The sequence below is a fragment of the Mustela nigripes genome, chromosome X (assembly GCF_022355385.1).
Source record: "Mustela nigripes isolate SB6536 chromosome X, MUSNIG.SB6536, whole genome shotgun sequence".
NCBI classification, from domain to species: domain Eukaryota; kingdom Metazoa; phylum Chordata; class Mammalia; order Carnivora; family Mustelidae; genus Mustela; species Mustela nigripes.
Genome location: NC_081575.1, coordinates 31362715 through 31383173, shown reverse-complemented (window position 1 = coordinate 31383173; position 20459 = coordinate 31362715). Strand labels below are relative to the sequence as shown.

At 39.5% G+C, this 20459-nt stretch overlaps 1 protein-coding gene across 1 annotated transcript in view; it reads right to left on the bottom strand.

Annotated features, from left to right (window-relative positions):
• Positions 1–20014, bottom strand: part of KLHL13 (kelch like family member 13) — an 83601-nt gene extending 63587 nt beyond the window's left edge. The window contains exons 1-2 of the mRNA XM_059385191.1: positions 19935–20014; positions 18140–18205 (exon numbers count right to left, since the gene is read on the bottom strand). Coding sequence (XP_059241174.1) covers positions 18140–18205; positions 19935–19975 — 107 coding nt within the window. The 5' untranslated portion in view covers positions 19976–20014. The remainder of the gene's footprint in view (positions 1–18139; positions 18206–19934) is intronic.
• Positions 20015–20459: the final 445 nt, after the last annotated feature.

Below are 20459 nucleotides of genomic sequence, written 5' to 3'. Positions count from 1 at the left end.
TGGAAGCAGGCTCCCCGCTGAGCAGAGAGCCTGATGCAGGGCTCAATCCCAGGACCCTGAGATCATGACCTGAGCCGAAGGCAGAGGCTTTAACCCACTGAGCCACCCAGGCACCCTGTGTTTTCATTTTCTGTTAAGTCCATTATCAATACTGAAAGTACAGTAAAGAAAAATTAACCTGATTATCTTGGATCAGAATTTTCATACCAGTAAAATACATGGAGCAATTTAATTGTTCGTGAATAAAGATGGGATGGAAAGACAGTAACTTTGAGTGACTTCGAGGACTACACCCCTAATGCCCATCCGAGTTATGCCGGGCCCATAACAGGTGTGAGTAATTCTACATATTACGAAGTCAGTATACAAGGTGAGTGGAAAAGAGCTGAGCGCTTTAAAAAATGGGTTACTCAGCAATTTCTTTAGGTACTGATTCCCCAAGAATCATACCCTGACACCACCTTTTTCTCCTGGTCTTGAGGAAATAAAGCAATTCCTGGGGGCTACCATTTCAATTCAAAATATCATCAGGCATAGTGTTTATAATTCTTGGCTCTTAACTACAAGGTAAAGTCATTAACACAAATTCTTGCCTCTTACTTCTTTCTTTCCCCTCCCCCTAACTCGGCCCAACCTGGCTTCTCATCTAAATAGTCTAACTTTCAAGCAGAATGTCTGGAATCCTCAGAATTCTTAGTTAACTCCAGACTTCCTGTGAGGCTCCAAGAGATTTGCATTTCTGCCACTTCCCTATGAGGCAAGTGTTTTGAGGGGTACCTGGAAGTCCCACTGAAGTAGAAAAAAGAAACAATGCATCCAGAGAAATGCTTGACAAGGAAAATTCTTGGAAATCTCTGAAAGCATCAGAAATACTAGCTTTCTGGCTTGCAAGTTTCTTTTGTGCGATATTCTAGAGTAACATTAAATGGTTTCAAGAGATCTTTTAAAACACACACACAATTGGCTTGAGTACAAGATTCTAACTCCCCTTGCACATGGCAGGCAGGCTTCCCCTGACTAAAAATTCTGAAGTAGCAAAGAGAATCCACACGGACTAGGAGGAGCAAGCCGCCCATTCATGAACCTCTGGAGAGGAAGTCTGTAAACTCGGAATTCACCACGGAACAGTGTGGATCCTGTGATTAAAAATGATACAATCTCCCTCAGACAAGCAGAAGGTCTGTATAAAAGGAGAAAGGTGTCTTCTATTCAGACCACACAGGGAGCGCTGCTTTGGGATGTAATCTCTGGTATAAAGATTAACATGAAAAAAGCGGGCCAGGTGAGGACAACCAGCAGAGCAAAGGGTCTGGAAAATATGTCATACAAGCAAGGGTTAAAGAAAGAGATATCCAGGCTTGTAGGTAGTACAGAAAAGAAAGATTTTTTTCTATCCAGGTCCAAAAGGCTACATGAGGATCTGGAGATAAAAGATTTAGGAAAGATTTTGCTCAGCACAAGGAAGAGCTGTCCACGTGTGAGAGGTGCTGCCTTGGTGAGGTAGTGAGCTATCTGTCATTGATGGTGATCAAGGAGAATGTTTCTTACCACCTTTCAGAGGTGTCGCAGAAAGGATGCCTGCTTTAAAGGGGGTTTAGGTTCTCTAATGACCTCTAAGGTCATCTTTAGCTCTAGGGTTTTCCATTAATGTGTGTTAAGCTAGCCCTCTGTAGGCTCAGACAATAGAAATTCCCCAAGGACGTGCCACCGAAGTTACGCACTCACACTAAATGGTTCTTAGGCGATGTTTATGTTATTTCTCCACATAATTTTGTTAGAGTGAGCATTTAGTAAAAACAAATTAAGCAGACAAAAGTTTATGTGTGTGGTAACTGTGAAAGGACTTACATATATTCTTTTCTAATTTGAGATGGTGAATTTAAGAAGTATTTTGCCAAATAAAACGTGACTTCTAAAATGAGGTTTTATTATAATCATTAAATAAGAACAAAAGACAATCTTTGGGAACGGAAGACATGTCAAATTTTTGAAAATGCCTGTTTTTATTCTCTTTTTTTGAATCACCCATAAACCAGGGATGCTTATACAGGCTGCGCAGTCTTTCCTCAGGAAATCTAGAGACTGAATTTTAATGATACGATGATAGAAAACAATTGCTATAAAGTACTGTGCTGTTGATATATACTACAAACTCTATTTTACATATTAAACAAAATAACCGTAAGCAGGAAGCTGACCAAAGCCAAATAAATACGTTAGTTTAAGGTGCACAGGTCTAACACTCATTCTACACTCACTGTCTTCTAGCTTGAGAAAGGTAAAATTTCAAATGAAAACATCCCATCGCATGTGGCTAGCTAGAAAATTCCCTGCTACATTGCACTGCTTAATTCCTACCCATTGTCTTCCTCTTTAGTGCCACAGCATTGTTATCAAAACTTACAGCTTGTGAAAAAAGATAAAAGGATTGCTAATGCTAATCCTGATCTATTTCAGCTGCCCTTAGAAATTAACAATACATTAACCCTCTAACAGTAGCCTGAAGGAACCATTTGCTGTTTTAAAACACTGAATACCAAAACACCAGAAAACCACTTAGATGTGACTGCCCTTTCAGTTTTATTAATTTAGGCAAAATGACAGGTTAATTTATAGGGTTCACCCCTGTCAAGAAGGGAGTCTTTACTAATTCAGTTTACACTGACCAGGAGATCCTCCCTCAGGCTAAGGCTGAACTTCAACCTACTGTGGAACAGAGAGTAACACAAACACATCACTCAGGTTTCTATTAAGATGGTCCCTTCAGAATTCGGTATGGATGGCACACCACCTTGCAAGGGTTCCAAACGGAAGCTGAGGGAAGGCTCCATCTAACCAGTAAAGACTAAGCATTTGGTAACCAAGCCGCCTGAAGGCCAAAGGATTTTTTTTCCTCCATCTTTTGTCTTTAGGGTACTCCCACTATTCCTGAATCAGAGGATAACACAACTCGAAGAGCAAAGAAAGAGCGTTTATGCTATAGAAGAGTCGATTCTCCTTAATATCGCCATCAACATTGTCCTCATCATCGATCTGTCTTGAATATATGGACAGGTTGAGCCTCTCATTCAAGTTTTCCACAAGAAAGAAGGCAAACGTGGATTTGAAATCCACAAGGGCAAAATCGCCTTTCTGTTTAATGCTTGCAGTAAGTGAAACATTTTCTGTTGTCCCTTTCACAGGAGTAGCAAGCACTACACACCTAAGCGTCATCTACCCTTGAGAACGAGACCACAAGGAGCCTTTATATTTTTTCCATATTTGCTCAACTGCTACAGCACATTTTTACTACAGCCCCAAAGATTTTTATTGACATTTCATTCTTTGAAAAATGACCCAAATCCTTGATGAAAACCATGGAATGTGTTATTTGACAAATCACAATAAATATTGATACAATACTACAAACCAATACTGATGCGACTCAAGAAAACATACAAAAAAGGTGTTTCTCGGAACTGTCCAGAATTCTGTATTCCAGATAATACTGTAAAGGGTTAGATATAATTTCATGGATCAACTCTAAAATATCACAACTGGCCAAAAAGTCAGAATTCAACTATTCCATTTCAAGGCAAAGACTTTAGACCCAAAGACACAAATAACTATTTAACCCAACAACTGTGAGAGCAAACATAACGTTACTTGACCCAGTTTTCTAACTTAGTCTTTGTGATTTTTGAAAGTGGGAAATTACGCTCAACTTAGGTATCATTTTGTGTGCAGAAGTGTTGTGGAATATAAAGAAGGTCTGATGAGAACGTGTTACACATGGTATTTTTATTTCTGGCCAAGTAAGGCGATGAACTCCAACCTGAAACAGTCAAAAACTAAGCAATGTATTTTAGAAACCAGACTTACACTCCCTAAGCCAGTCTTTTTTCCTATATTTAACATATTTCCCCTGTGTATATTGATATGATATTTAAAATGCCATATTAATTTGTTTATAAGGAAAAATAAGTTAAGGCCAATTTAATAACTTAGACTGTGACAATGTCAAAATGTTGTAACCTAACACTAGCCCATCAAATGCACTTTCCCATTCTACCTCTGTGTACTACCAGCAATCAACATCAACATGCAAGATGTGTGGTATTTTCCAGCTTCCACCATCTAAATCAATTCACTCACATCATCAGGTCAAAGAGGCGAGTACTTAAAAGGAAGAAAGTGATTCATTACAGATGCTGTATTAAGCTGTACCTGAGCCTGTGGCTAGTATGAATTAATAAAATATACATTTTTTTAAGCATCTCTAAAAATCTAGCCACAGTAGGTAGGAGCTACAGTTTGGATCCTCTGTATGGTGAAATATAAGAGGAACACCAGACTCATTAATAGCCATTATTAATTGTACCCTACTGATTTCAAGTTTGGGAGGGCATATGTTTTATTTTGTTTTTACAATGAAGTTGCTTTTGGTAAATCTTTGCTCATTTCTCACCAGCTAGGATTCAGAAAGTCAACAGGCACATCACATTTTCTCAAATGATTTGAAGGAGCTCCATTAACTTGTCACCTCAATTAACTTGTCACCTCCATTAATTTGTGCTTTTGACAAATTCAGCTTTTGAGAAACAAATATAGCTGATCTTTTTTTCCCTTTTCTTTCACAAATCTAACTTAAAATTTTAACTCTATGGGAAAAGTCAAACAAGCAAACAGATAAAATCATCTGAAGCACTTCTAAGGAAGAACATAAAAAATAATCTGAAAATGACATGATGTCAGAATTTCACTCTAAAATGTCCTCATTTTACAAAGCTTTCTAGGGAATCACTTCCTTTGGGCTGAGAGCACCAGCATAGTTCCTCAGCAGCTGAAAGCTTTTCAAAGAACCAGATAAGACACCACTGTGCTTCTGAACCTCATATAAAACAAAAACTAATAAAATGGCAACTCACCGGCTTTCTGAACACATAATTAACCTAAAGCAGGAAGAATTTTCCATAGCTTTCCTACTGAAAAATACTGTTAAGGAAATACAATTAGAATAGGCTTCTACTCCAAAAGCTTTTCGTATGCTAATATTTTAAAAATAAAAATTACAAAAAAGGTCCAGCTTTCTCTTACTCCTTCCCCTACCGAAAGGTGGGGAAAAAAGGATCACAGACAGTATTTTAAAAGATTTCATTATATCGCCTGGATTTTGTTTCTAAGGCAACAGTTTGCAAATTTAAAAACTCAGATTTTAAAAAATTCTAGTAAGACTTCCCAATCTATTTTAGTATATATTTACTTAAAATAAATTTCGAAAACAGACATTTGTAGACCATACTTTGCAACTCTATGTATGTAGATAACTATTGACAGAACTAGAACTTGCACAAATTTGAACTTACACTTCAGAACCGGAATTATAAAACTGGGAGAGATAGAACATTGAACTTATTAATATGCGTACACAAGTATAAAAGTCCTGGTTACAAGGCTCATTTTCTGACCAATGTGTTAACTCCGAATGTTTCCAATTGATCCAAAAATTATAGAGAGCATTTCCCTTCACCAGCAGTGTTTAGTGCCACTACACAAAAGAAGTCCTCTTAAATATTTCAGCTACACAAAAATTCGAAACAAAACCCAACCGGCATAAAACATGAAAGTCTATCCTTAGGCAATTCCTTAGGTATACCTTTAGACTTGTACATTAGTAATCCGATGACCATTAAGCACATTAAATAAAAATAAACATCAACTCCTAGGACAAGCAACAGAAGGTAAAACGTGGGCATGCCAATATATTTCATTATAAACCAGCTTATTTCATTATAAACCAGCTTGAGATTTTTTACACTTGTGGGTTTGGGGATGTTGCTGTTCGGGATTTTTTTTTTTTACCCCCGTTTGCCACAAGGTTGATTCAGGAATGAAACCCCACTTTAATATCCTCTTTTCTCTCACTTACATGTATGTTTTAAGCACAGGAACTGGGAATTTCCAGATAGCAGGAGAGCTCGTTTTCCATTTCAATGGCATGTTGTCACCACGGTACTACAATAACAGTAAACAGCGTTTCCATAACAGACTACCAACTAGGACTTCCATTCCACACTGTCCCGACACAGCAGCGAGCGACTGCAGCGAACAAGCAAGCCATCTGCCTGTGCCCTTAACACCGAAGCCTCCGATCTGTAAAACAGGGCTGCAAGGTACCTCCTTTAAACCCTCCTGTCCCCTAAAGCAATATGAGGATTCTATCGTTCTAACTCAACAATAGTGCCACCTCGTTAGGAAAGCGTTGACTGCAGTATATATATATATATATATATATATATATATATGTATATGACTGCACCCTGCAGACCACACAATGCAGCTTTATTTAATAAAAGCGGCTGGGGTTTTATTTTGTTGTTGTTGCCGTCGGTTTAAGCTGGCTTTACCATTGTTCTACCTTAACAGGGATACTGCAGCGCTGTACTCGATTCTGCACCTATTAACCTGATTTCTGACCAATAGTAGAAGGAAAAAAAAATAGATGGGTTTTGTATGAAAATGAAACAACATACCTACTCAGAATACACTTGTCATCCTCTGAACATTCTTCTTTCGAGCTGCAACAATACAAATGGGATATAAACCTCAGCATAGCCTTAGGCCACAGCTAATAGAGATCAGTGACTAAATTCGGCAGCCTGCTCGCCTCCCGTGCGCGCTCCGGCCACACAATACAAGAATGCCATTATGGGAAAAGCCCGTTTAGAAAAATGCCCGTCTCTCTGTTTTCCAGTTAGAAGAAGGCAAAATGTAAGAACAAGCATGAACTGCTGCAGAACTCTGCACGCTCTTCTAGTGGCTTCTGATTCAAGTTGCTCTCCTTTCCCTATTCTTATCTCCAAGCCGGGATGAGCAGAATCTCATCCATTTACAACATGCCGTGGTAACACGAATATCACTCTGTCTTCTGCAGCGGAGAAGTACAGAGCAGCGTGTTCTTAATAGCAGTCCTCCGAGGGACGCTATCAACAATCTAATTCAATGCTGCCCTCCCCTTCTTCTCTCCCCCTTTCCCCTCCCGTTCGGCTCCCCTCCCTCCTCCTCCCCCCACCCCCAAACAGCTCACAAATTGCCTAGAGGAGAGACCAATGCTGCTGGCCAAGCAGGTGTCCAGCAGGGACCATTCCAAAGCTCAGCGGCGGTCCCGTAACCTCTAGGGGCTAGCGACTGACAAGGAGATTGAAATATTCAAGCTGCCGTCAAAGGCAACTTGAGATACTTCATGAAAGCCCTGGCAAATACATGGTTCATCCGTATCATTTTAAAATACTGCCAGAAAACAGCCTTGCAAGTGCCCCGAAAGTGGCTGGCTGTTTTAAGTTTCTCTTTAAAGTGCCAAAGTCACACATTTCCTTCACAATTCTAAGAGGTGAGAATAGGAGAGGCTGGTATTATGCTGGACTCTTTATTTACGGGCTGATGTCAGGCAAGTCGCCATCACTAAGCATCTACCTTCATAGCACATCCTTCTACCTCTGCCTAAAAACAGATTTATCCTGCCTTCACCACTGCGAGCTTAGTAAAAGCAGACCATCCTCAACACAGAAGCCACTATCTTTAACCAAAAAAAAAAAAAAAAAAAAAAAAAAGCACCGCAGTGTCACTGTTTGTCACTGTTTGTCAAACAGCTCATATTTACTTTCAGGTCTGTGTGCAAACAATAAACTTGTGCTTCTAACTTCAGTGGCTGGCTTTCGGATACTCCCTCCGAATTATTCTTAGTTTTTAAAAAGACTGAGACTTGGTCCCTTAAGAGGTTTCTCATTTGTATTCAAAAAGCACAGATGGATGTTACCATAGGAAGAAACCACCTTCAAAAATTCCACAATATAGAATTGAATATACCAGAAATGCTGTGTGAAATGAGCTCCAGGTAATTACAAATACCTTCCTTGAAGATACACATCAATATTCAAGAGAAGAGTATTTTCCTATGACGGCCACCCATACATGTATATGCAGTATATACACACACCACATGCATACACACATCTATGGAGAGAAAGCTTATTTTGAAAGATGGACCAGTAATGCATAAACTTCATTAAATAGTAGGTAGATAGATGTCAGCCATCACTAACTCACAAATAATTTGTATTCAGTCGACCATATGCAAGCACTCCCAAAAAATCCAGGCAAGCAACTTAAAAAGTTAAATTGTATTTCTCTTTTTAGTAGCCACACACAGAACTGTCTCATAAAATTCTTCGAAGAAATCAGAGAAAGGAGTATTTATCCATACCTTAAAGAGAAAAATACATTTAAGAGGTAAAAAAAAAAACCCACTAATACAAATAAATCATAGTCAATATTTTACATTACAAGGCTTTCTATAATAATGCTTAATAGGTATGGAGCAAAAAGGTCCCAGGTTCAACAACCAGCAGTTCCAACTTGTTGGAAAGCCCCTGAACAAAACACACACATATACATGCACACACACACTCATCAAGCAAGTTTGGAATGTCCCATTCCAAAAATGTAAAGCATTCTCAGTTACAAATATAAAACGTAAGACAGTTACAAACTAGCTATATGTAGCAAAGAGGTGATGTTTTGGAAAGGAAATTCAACCACCTTTCCAGCTTATGAAAGTATTACAAAGCAGTAATCGCAAATACAACTTCTGAGAACAAAGACCTCCCCAAAACTACATAAAATCATGGTTAGTAAAGCAGTGTGAGCAGTCTATAAAGTCAACTCAACATTTATGAGTGGGATATAGGGCAAATGTGGAGTTCTCGAAACAAGGGGGTAACCCCCACAAACAGGTGAAGATCACTTCATTGCAAAGCTTCTCCAGTTATGCTTCTTTGCAAACAACTTATTCAAAAAACCCACATAAACTTTATCTAACCTCAGGCTCCAAAGAAATCAACCAATAGCACCAACCTGTTTTGGGGGCCCTTTGACAATTGTCATATTTGCCCAAAGTGAAAAGGAAACAAGACTGATTTCCCTCCACACCACACTCAGCACCAGTAAAGACACCCAAACTCTAAAATCTTACATCCAATGATGAACATTTATTTCTATTCAGTTTTCCTGCTTTAATAAATTGCTAGGAATCATTTTTAATTAGCTCTCATGAGCAAACAACTAACATGCCAAAGGCTTTAAAAATAATTCCTTTAAGTAGAAATACGGTCCACCAAATCTACTTTACATTATTAATTTGCTTAACAACAACGTTGTTCATACATCGTTTAGAAATAAACTTCAGCCAGGTAAAATCACCCCAGTTACAAATTAGCGAAGTCCAAATTGATCAGATTTTACTACCCTGATGGCAACTCCAGTAGCAACTATCGAGCGTAATTACCCTTACATTCTGGAACTGAAATTGTGCTCCCCTCCAGAGTGAAAGGGAGAAAACTATTAAATGTGTATTTTAAATGGAGTTTTATGCAGGCTCAGTGTCCCACTGCTTTCATATTTAGACTGGGAAATGTCAAAAACCCTCGTTGACTTTCCAAGGAATGCTGATTTCATTTATAGAACGCTTGGTTTCTATTAGGGACCACTGCACGAAAGCGGACAGAAAGACAACATACATAAGACTCTTCAAAGCATTTGAGGAACATTAACTAATCACTTGAAAATACCTGTGGAACGCATACTGCAGACATGTCCTAAACAAAGGACAATGCTGGGACTTGGCCAAGGCCACAAAAAGAAGGATCCATGGCCAAATCTTACAATGCAGAATTCCCTGGTTCCCAACGTAGAAAGAGGAGACACATTTTTAAAAATTTAATTTACTTATTTGACAGAGAGAGATCACAAGGAGAAAGAGAGGCAGGCAGAGAGAGGAAGGGAAGCGGGCTCCCTGCTGAGCAGAGAGCCCGATACAGGACTTGATCCCAGGACCCTGAGATCATGACCTGAGCCGAAGGCAGAGGCTTAACCCACTAAGCCACCCAGGCACCTCTTTAAAGATCTTATTTATTTGAGAGGGAGAGAATGAGAGGGAGAGGGAGAGAGAGAGAGAGAGAGCGGTCATGAGAGGGGGAAAGTCAGAGGGAGAAGCAGACTCCCTGCCAACCAGGGAGCCCAATGTGGAACTCGATCCTGGGACTCCAGGATTCTGACCTGAGTTGAAGGCAGTCGCTTAACCAACTGAGCCACCCAGGTGCCTGAAAGAGGAGATAGTTTATAATTTTTAGAATTCTTACAAATCATCTTGCTCAGTACCCTCATGGTACAGATTAAAAGACCTAAAGCCCAGAGATGCGAACACGCCCAAGGTCACCATGTTAGCTACCAGCAGGGCTGGTACTAGGAACAAGGTTCCCATCTGCTAGTCTGGGACTCTCATTCTAGAATCCCTACTGTCCCTCCTTCTCTATAAGACCTTTCCCAAAAAGACACGTGTTTCTCTGCAATGAGAACCACATTCTGTAAGTACCTCCATGTATTCTAGAGAAATAAGAACTACCAAGAACTATTTATTCCTTCCATGATATGTATGCTCAAAGATAGAAGTGGGAGACAAACATCCAAAATACAAAAGTGTGTACAAAGACCATTTGCAAAATCTTCATTCTAGAAGGTGTTGAAGAATGATGAGGGAGAAAAAGGTAAGTAAGAATTAAGCCAGTCACAGTATGGGAGAGAAGTGAAATACACAGCTAGGAGTGGGAATTTTTTTTCTAAACATAAATATTTTTAAGTAACTTTACAGGAAAATCTAACTCACTGGCTGGCAGGGACAGTTCTTTCGTCCCACCACTCCACAAAATGAACTGATGTGTCACCTATCCAACCTCTCTCTATTTTCTTGATATTCCCTAAGAACTGACCTACCTTCTTCTTGTAAGTTTTGGTGAATCCTGTGGTAGGTACAACTAGACACTGATAGCACTGACCACAGTTTGTGTGAGTAGGCAGTGTGTAATCTTCTCTTTGGTCCTGACGATGTCTTCTCAGACTAATCTGGGATATCCGTATAATTCGTGTTGCTTGAACAAGACCATAGATCAGCCAAATTGTGTCCTCTGTTACGTTCTACCAATCAGTAAGAGCATTAGGATGGTGACCAGGTAGGGCTGTTAAACCTTTAAAAACCTTTTAAAGCATGCAAAAACTGGACTTGGGCACAACAGAGCAAAATTCTTTTTTTTTTTTAACATTTTATTTATGTATTTGACAGACAGAGATCCCAAGTGGGCAGAGAGGCAGGCAGAGAGAGAGGAGGAAGCAGGCTCCCTGCTGAGCAGAGAGCCCGATGCGGGGCTCGATCCCTGGACCCTGAGATCATGACCCGAGCCGAAGGCACAGGCTTTAACCCACTGAGCCACCCAGGTGCCCATCAGAGCAAAATTATTAATACATTCAGGGCTCCTTATTAACAAAAACTGAACTGTTCACACGAATGGCTACAAGTGTGTATGTATGTGTGTGTACATCTCCTTTGTTTGTTTCAGGAAACTGAACATCAACGACATTAAAAAATTTTTACTAGGTACTCAGATATGTAGCCTTGCTAAAATCAGAATGGAAAATCCCAGATGTCTCTCAAAGATGACTACATTGGAAAGTCATGATTTCATCTTTTATAAGTACCCTTCTCACATGTCAATTTCCTTAGCAGAGTTCCTTTGAGTCCCACGAAGGATTCCGAGGGCTCTGTCTTGGATTAATATAGTACCTATGTCCTTCTTCACATCACCAAGAAGTACACAAACACAACTGTGCAGGCACACACTCGGGCACATGTGTGTGTTCACGCATGTGGAACTTCTCCATGCTGGCAGGAGTGAAGCGAAGGGAAGCAGGCTTCCCATCTCTAACATTTCCAAAAGGGAGGAAGGATACTGAGTTTGGGGGGTAGGAGGGATAGAACAGCAATAAGCGGTGCTGGCAGGCTGGCAAGCCAGGAAACAATAGGAAAAGGAACAAAAGGAGAACACGGAAAGGAGGGGAATGATGGGATGGAAGAAGAAAGAAGAGCCAGAACAGGACTTTCTGTTCCAGCTGTTGGGGGACCAATGACCCGTAGCTTCTCACTGCCCTTACTCTCTCACCACAGCTGAAAACAGGATTAGCGCTGAATGAGACATTTATAAGTTCTTGCCTTTCCTTTCCTTTCTTTTCTTTTCTGGAAGTCTCTACACTCTAGTAGAATCTGTAGGCTTTTTTGTTGTTGTTGTTGTTCTTGGCTACCCCTGGATGCCTCATTTGTATATGATTCCCAAATCCACATGCCCAAGTAGGTCTTCATGCAACTCTTGACATGCACCAACTAAACTAATCCGTAAGTATTCCCGTCTATTCAAAACTGCCTTGGGGGGCCTGGGTGGCTCAGTGGGCTCAATGCCCAATTCTTTATTTTCCTTAGGGTCATGAGATTGAGCCCTGCATTGGGCTCCATGCTGGGTGTGAAGCCTGTCTAAGAGTCTCTCTCTCTCTCTCCCTCTCCCTCTGCTCCTCCTCCTGTCCCTTCATGTGTGCCCATTCTCTCTCTCTAAAAACAAATTTTAAAAAACTGCCTTAAACTCCAAACCAAAGTGTCTGTATGTGTCGGGAGTGGCAGCGGTAGAAAAGAATGATTTTTAAATGTATACTATTTGAATAGCTGATTTTGTATTACAGTTATCAACCTGTTTGAAAAAAGCAACTGAGAGAGGCAGTATCTAGGATCTAGGATCTAGTGCCTCAGTAAGAGGACATGCTTAACATGAGCATGTTAACATAAGCATGTTAAGCATGTTAACATAAGCATGTTAAGCATGGCCTCTTACTGAGGCACTAGAACATGCCCTGTGTTCCCGCCCTGGGACTTCATCTGCCTGAGACACCCTTCCCAAATTCCTACTCCTCCTACAAGAAGGAATCCCTGAACCTTTGTATCTTCCTAACTTAGCACCACTCCCAGCATACTGGAAGGCACTCTAGAAATATTTGCTGGGTAAACTGAAAGAGAAGTATATAAGCAGAGTGGTAATTAAGCAAGACCTGGGCTGGGTATCGAGGCCTGAATATATCCCGGAAGGATTTTTAAGTGTTATCAATTCTGCTAGGACTAAAAAGCAGAGTACAGGTAAAAAGAATATACATTTGTTAGCTGGATAATTTTAGGCTATGAATTACTTAAAATGAAAGAAAAATTAAATATAAACATTATCTTGTTAAAAATAAATATATGTTAAAGAAAATCACCCAGAATATAAGCTTTTTAAGAATGAAATAAACACGCTGAAAAGAAATTTTAAAAAGTGCATACATATTTTAAAAAAGAATGAAATAAACATATCACTTATAGTGATGGTGGATTGCTCTAATGAAAAATCCTTGCTCTTGTCTCAAATAATGATAATGTATCTGTTTAGTTGTTTTTCAGCAAATTCTTAAGTATCTCCTTAAATTACCATGGGTAAACAAAACAGCCAAACCATCATTAGATTTTCCTGATGTGTTTGTACACTAAACCTGCACACTTGTCAAAATAAAAAGCCATTAGAAATGTACAGTGTTGGGGGGCCCAGCCAGCTCAGTCGGTGGAGCACTTGACTCTTGATCTCAGAGCCATGAGCTCAGGCCCCACGTTGGGTGTAGAGCTGACTTAATTTTTTTTTTTTAATCTATAGTGTTACTGAAATAAAAGTTAATAATATGGCTCTCCTGGGGCATCTGGCTGGCTCAGGTGGTGTAGCATGCAGCTCTTGATCTTGGGGTTGTGAGTTCGAGCCCCATGTTGTGTGTAGAGATGACTTAAAAATAAAATCTTCAAACAAACAAAAAGAATATGGCCCTCCTGCTAAAAAACACATTAATATAAAGCTTTTTAAATAGTTTCACTACTTTCTCTTCTTTTGGCATCACATATAGAAGCAGAACTACAGGGAATGCATAAAAACAATGTAGTAAGTAATATTATAATTGTCATTTTTTATTAACTTTTTAAAATTTTTTATAAACATATAATGTATTTTTATCCCCAGGGGTACAGGTCTGTGAATTGCCAGGTTTACACATTTCACAGCACTCATCATAGCACATACCCTCCCCAATGTCCATAACCCAACCTCCCTCCCCTGACACCCCTCCCCCCAGCAACCCTCAGCCTGTTTGGTGAGATTGAGTCTTTTACGGTTTGTCTCCCTCCCAATCCCATTTTCTTTCATTTGTTCTTTTCCTACCCCCCAAAACCCCACGCTGCATCTCCACTTCCTCATATCAGGGAGATCATATGATAGTTGTCTTTCTCTGATAATCATAATTTTTGTAAATCCTGAACTATTTTAATAAGAGTAAACAATTTCTAATAATGCTTATCTATGACAATTGAATATCTTTTCAATAATAACCACATTATATACCCAATCTCAAAAGGCATGTCAATTTAGGAAAGGCAACATTTGCTATATTCTGCATTGTTTCAGAAATGAGTATGCTATTATAAAACTCTGAGTTATGAACCTTTAGAATAATATATGAATTTTCCTCAACATTCTGATTAAAATTAATGAAACAATGCTACAACTTCAAAAATGATATTTATGGAGTGCCTGAGTGGCTCAGTCAGTTAAGCATCTGCCTCCAGCTCAGGTCATGATCTCAGGGTCCTGGGATAGAGCCTCGCATTGGGCTCTCTTCTCAGCGGAGACCCTACTTCTCCCTCTCTCTGCTTGCTTCTCTGCCTACTTGTGATCTCTCTTAATCTCTCTGTCAAATAAATAAATAAAATCTTTTTTAAAAATGATATTTATTTCCTTTTATCCAAAGAGTTATTATGACATTCACATCTATACTATAGATATTATAGCTAAAATGAGATCTAGAAGTAAACACTTCCATGGAAAGCTAATTCTAACGACTCCCTAAGATCATACAACTCTACTTAAAATTTCCACGAAAAAGGGCCCTTTATATTTAACTGGTTTAATTTTATTTTTGGCATTTCCTAGGCCTGACGATTACAATTTCAAATTTCCTATACATACAGCTATAGAAACTATTGTTAACTAAAATAAAAGGCTGTAACCAAATATGAATGAGAAAATTACTTCAACTCCAGAGGAGACCCAACTTCCAACTTGAACCCTATGACCTGCTGTCATGACATGGGGCTCAACAGTTTTCCCAAGGGTGTATAGTTTTATAGTCACAAGAGTTGCCTCCTATGGTGGCATCCAAGAGATTTAGCAACCAGTTCAATATTTCTATTTTCTTATTTTGAAATCCTTCTCATTTTCTCATTTATAATTCTTCTGGGTGCTCTTAGAAAGATTTTATTCTTAGGGAAAGAAAGGGGGGTATAGAAACACACTGAAAGACAACAAACATACGCTGGTAAGTCTAAATGACAGAAGCCAGCCAAATAGTGCAATTTAAAATTGTTACGCCTTGGGGCACCCCGGTGGCGCCCAGCCAGAAGTGGCTAAGTGTCCAACTCTTGATTTCAGCTCAGGTCGTGAGATCTCAGGGTTGTGAGAGCGAATCCGGCACCAGGCTCTTCACTGGGCATGGATCCTGTTTAAGATCCTCTCTCTCCCTTTCCCCTGTTTTAAAGTTATGTCTGACTTCCTTACTTGGATGCAATGGTTGTCCAGTGGGGGGCAATAATTTCTTTTCCTTTTTCTCATGTTCTATTCCTTACTAAAATAAATGCAGTTTTGATACAAGGAAGTAAGAACCACACTTCATTTTCTAGGGTATCCCTAGATTTCAGCTAGGTGAAGTTTTTATTTATGTATTTATTTAAGTTTCTTTATTTAAGTAACCTCTATACCCAATGTGGGACTTGAACTCAGGACCCCAAGATCAAGAGTCACGTGCTCTTCATACTGAGCCAGGCAGCTCCCCCTTAAGCTAGATGCAATTTAAATTTGGGTCTCATGACTGCCTTTCTAAGTCTGTCTACTTCAATCAGTTAGTTCAGAATCACTCCATGTCTTCAAAATCAAATATATGTTTTAAATAATTAGTTACTTTTCATGGAATTCTGAAGTTACATAACATTTAAGGGAAATATTATCTTCCCACTTGCTAGCATGTATTTATTCATTCATTCCTTATTCAGCTTCATCTAAGTCACAGTCACTGTTGAGCACTTTTGTGAGTCTTCTACCACCAGGTCTGGACATGTTATTTAAATTCCTATGATGCTGTTCAGTCAGTAAATGAAAATATTTATGTTTGGGGATTTCCAGAATTACCAGTTTTTTGAGATGTCGATCTGTAAAGCACAGAGCAACATAACTTATATTCCAAAAAGGGAGAAGAGGCAGCAAGACTGAGCTTAAACTGATACTCTAAACAGGAAACAAACGTTAGCAAATGAATTAGGACCATGTTTTCATATCTGTCCACTAAAATGCATTTGTTTCCACTGAGGACTCCTGTATTAGCCACTGCCAACCGTGCAAGATTGACTTTTTGAACTTCACAAATACCAAAATCAATCAACTCGCTATAGCTGGCCCAAAGCCTATAAAGAAGAAGTGCATGAATTAGTTCAATCATCAGTGAGTACTAAGAACTTAGGACTTTGCTAGATGTTACATGTATACAGAAGAACACATGTTCCCTGGTCACAAATCTCTAGTAATCTAATCAGGCAGACGGTGTATTCACATATGGAACATGAATGGTAAGCATAAATATATTGCTACTGTAAAGCCTTGACTATCCAGAGCCCTGGATAAGCCTAGTTTATTGGTCAATTTTTAAAAATTAACTTCAGGGGCACCGGGGTGGCTTAGTTAAGCATCTGTCTTCAGCTCAGGGCATGATCCTGGGGTCCTGGGATCGAGTCTCATATGAGGCTCCTTGCTGGGCGGGGAGCCTGCTTCTCCCTCTGCCTGCCGCTCCTCCAGCTTTATGCTCATTCTCTCTCTCTGACAAATAAATCAATAAAATCTTAAAAAAATATTTAACTTCAATTTAAAACAACAAGAATGGACTAACCCTTCAAATATAAAAACTTCATTATTTTTCACCCTTTGACAGATATCCTTTGGCCCTTTACCGTCTTCAAGTCTAAAATGGACCCAAGTCTTTTCAAACTGTTTCACAGACACCAAAATGCACAAGGGCTACTGGGGTCATGCCTGAGATGTAGAGCCAGCCATCTGGCCCAGCAATACCTGTCACTCCTCACCCTCACTTGACTCCGGCCCCCACATATACATGGACATGAAACACAGACGCTGAAGGAAAACTGGCTCTTTTTTTACACTCTGATACCTACGCCAAGAAAAAAGTCCTATACCTTGAAGGCAGACAGTCTCCAACTTTAGTATTCCTAAGACGCATCTGGGGTGGCTATTGCAAAGGCAGAAGTCTGGACGTGGGACCTAGGACCCTGAATTTTAACCAAGTACTCCAGTTGATTTTCAGGCCTGGGCTACTAAACTTGGAGAAACACTGCTTTAAAGTCACGGTGGCTAACCCCCACGCAAGACAGCCCCAGCTGTGGCGAGACTGTTCTCTCTCTCATCCTTCCTCAACATCTCAGTGTCGGCTGCCCACCACTCGTCGTCCTCCTGCACTGTCCAGAGCCATTATCTTGCCCTCCCACACTCTAGATCCTTCCAGGTCTGGGAGAGTCTGATAGCGAGGTCTGCAGCTGGCTGACAGAGAGGAACAAAGGCAGACCAACAGGGACACCTGCGAAGTGGGGAATTGTGAAATCCCAACAATTAGGAAACAAAGGCAGTATACATTACGGAGATTGTTCAGTACCACGTAGAAGTTAAAGAAAGAAAAGAAAAGAAAAGAAACTTGTCTCCAACTTCTCCGACAAGGAGGGATGGGGAAGAGGTCAGAGGTAGGCACCTGTGGTCTGGCTGTCGCTCTCCCACTAACTAGCTCTATGGCTTCCTGTGGCATCTTCCCTTATCTGTAAAACAGATGCCTCCTTTTTTGCCTGATGCATGGCAGTATTCTGAAAACCAACTGAACTTGTGTTTGAGAAAGCCTACTGGAAAATGCAAAGCACAATACAAGGATGGATGTATGGTATTTCTGTAAAGGAATAATTTATCATTTTCTCAGCTTAATAAACACAGTAACCTAGACATTATCAAAAGTTTCCTTGATGACTAAACGTCTTCTAGTATCTCAGGGTCTTTCCTGACGAAAATAAATTCTCACTGACAAAAAGGCAGAGGAAAATGCAGACCCTTGGACATACCCTGGAGTTGATTTTTTGAATATATCCTTGAAATCGGCTTGTTTTAAAGACAATTGCCTCCGTCTCCTGAAAGTGGAGTGCAAAAAAAAAAAAAAAAAAAATCTGGTTAATGGTGGCTTTACTGTATTTAGTTCGGATTTTTCAAAGCATGCTCTGCAGATATTTTAGCTGTAAATTAATAATCCATGTTTCTAAATCCTGAACAGCTAATACCACACAGAACAATTTTTAAGCATGTAAATTAACTGTAAAAAACTTAACAAGAAAGCCATAAGATTCCATTTGTTTTTAGAAGCTCTCTTAATGTTTCAGAAAGTCTGGAATAAAGACTGACACGAAGTACAACGTCTATTGGCAGTTGATCTGAAAGACTAAACTAGCCAAAATTGTACAGAAGGAAACACTTTTCCAGTAAATATATACGCGGCCTTGGAATGCTTTGTCATTTTCTCATCTTTGCAGCCTAAAGTTCAATTCTTTGCTGAGAGACTATTTTGCCATAAAAACCTGAAAGCAAATGACACACATTACAAGCTTTCAGGGAACAGATGGCTAATGTTCTCCTAGGTTCATTTACTACCAGTTTTCTTATTCTCATACTGCTTGTAATTAATAAAAACATACAAATAGACACACCGTCTCCTAAGCAGGAGATTTTGTTTTGGCGAACTTCTGCCATGTATCTCGCCCCTTTGGGCTGATCTAAAAGACGACGGCAAACAGACTTCTGCCACTGCCTGGAGAAGGCAGCTTTCAAACGAGAGACTGCTACCCGAGCGAGCACAGTGGTGATGCCGCCACTAGTCAACTTTGTGAGAAAATTAAAGTAAGCTGGCAGGTGCTGGAGGAGCTCTGAGCCCTAATTTAATATATTTAACATGTACGACATTTACGTTGCTAATAGCTTACAGACAGTGACCATTACTAGGCATCACCCTTATCTAACTTTTGCTCCAAAATCAGCAGTTTGGGCTCTTTTCTGGGTCATCCCACAAGCCCCACTGCATCGTTAAAGTCACAACAAAATCAGAGTCTAGGCTAATAGTATCTTTTGCAAGACCTTGACAGAGACCATACCCAACATGTTATCCTCAGTCTAAGGACCCTTATGCCAAAGGTAGGCAGCAAGTCTTTTATATCTTTTTTAGAACGATGATTTCAAAACAGCATCCCTATAATGGCAATACTATTTCAAAATCTACTTTTAATAAATGCTATCCACATAAAAATTATTATTTTTGAATCATAAAAAGCTACAATGGATTGAATTAATATTTGCCATGTTTTAGCATTAATAGCCTCACCACGCAAATATCAATTATGTTATCTTTTCCCTTAAAAATGCAGGAAAGTATCTTTAAATACAGCTTATTTTATATTCCTATTAATATTATTCCTTTTCTTTGTGTATTTAAGAAGAATCTGGTGTGCCACCTTCTGGCAGCTGAGTGAAATTATGCATCTCTACACAAGTCACTATTCTTTATTTTAACTTTTAAAAAATATATCTATTTCTTACCCTGTATTACATTTAAGCTATATGGAGAGACATAGAGACACATCTATACCACACCCTGAAATACAGCAGAGATTCCTCAGTGATTTTCATTTTTAAATCAAGCCTTATCCATGCTTCCTATGATTTCTACATGGTTACCAATATGTCTTCTGAATTCTACAGCACATATAAAATTGATTTTTATACACCGCTTCCCAGGCACATATGAAAACAACAGGCTTGCTATTTCAATGCATAAGCAACAGCAGTAAATAAAAGAAAAGAAAGGTCTCTTACCAATAAGCCCATTTTTCTCTTAAGGTTTGAACTCTCATCATTTGTCATGTTCTTGTGGATCCCTCTCTCATCAAATTCTCTGGAGTTTTAAAGTTGAGAGCGGTGATGCACGGCTAGGCTCTGCTACCTAGTAGCGCACCCCAGTGCCTTTGCCTGGTATTACACTTTGGTTGTAGCTCCCAAAAGCAGCAAACAGTCTTTACATATTCAAAAACCTATGCACCGAACACTTTCCCTTGGTAGCAAATCGTAGCCTGCCTGGCTGAACTATTTCTATTTCTTATCTTTAGCGCGGATCCGATAGGGAGATCAGAACAACATGAATCTTGAGCTTAGTTCCAGTTAATTGAACAGGAACAAAATGTTCATCTTTAGAGTAGAGGTGGGATGAGACAAATACTAGCATCAGGAGATCTGACGTAGGAAAAAAACATGTTTACCTGAAAGTAGTCTCATTTTTTTCAAGGGTCACTGCTCTGTTATCGGTCATATTACCTTAAATCTTCATTACCTGTAACTCTTTCC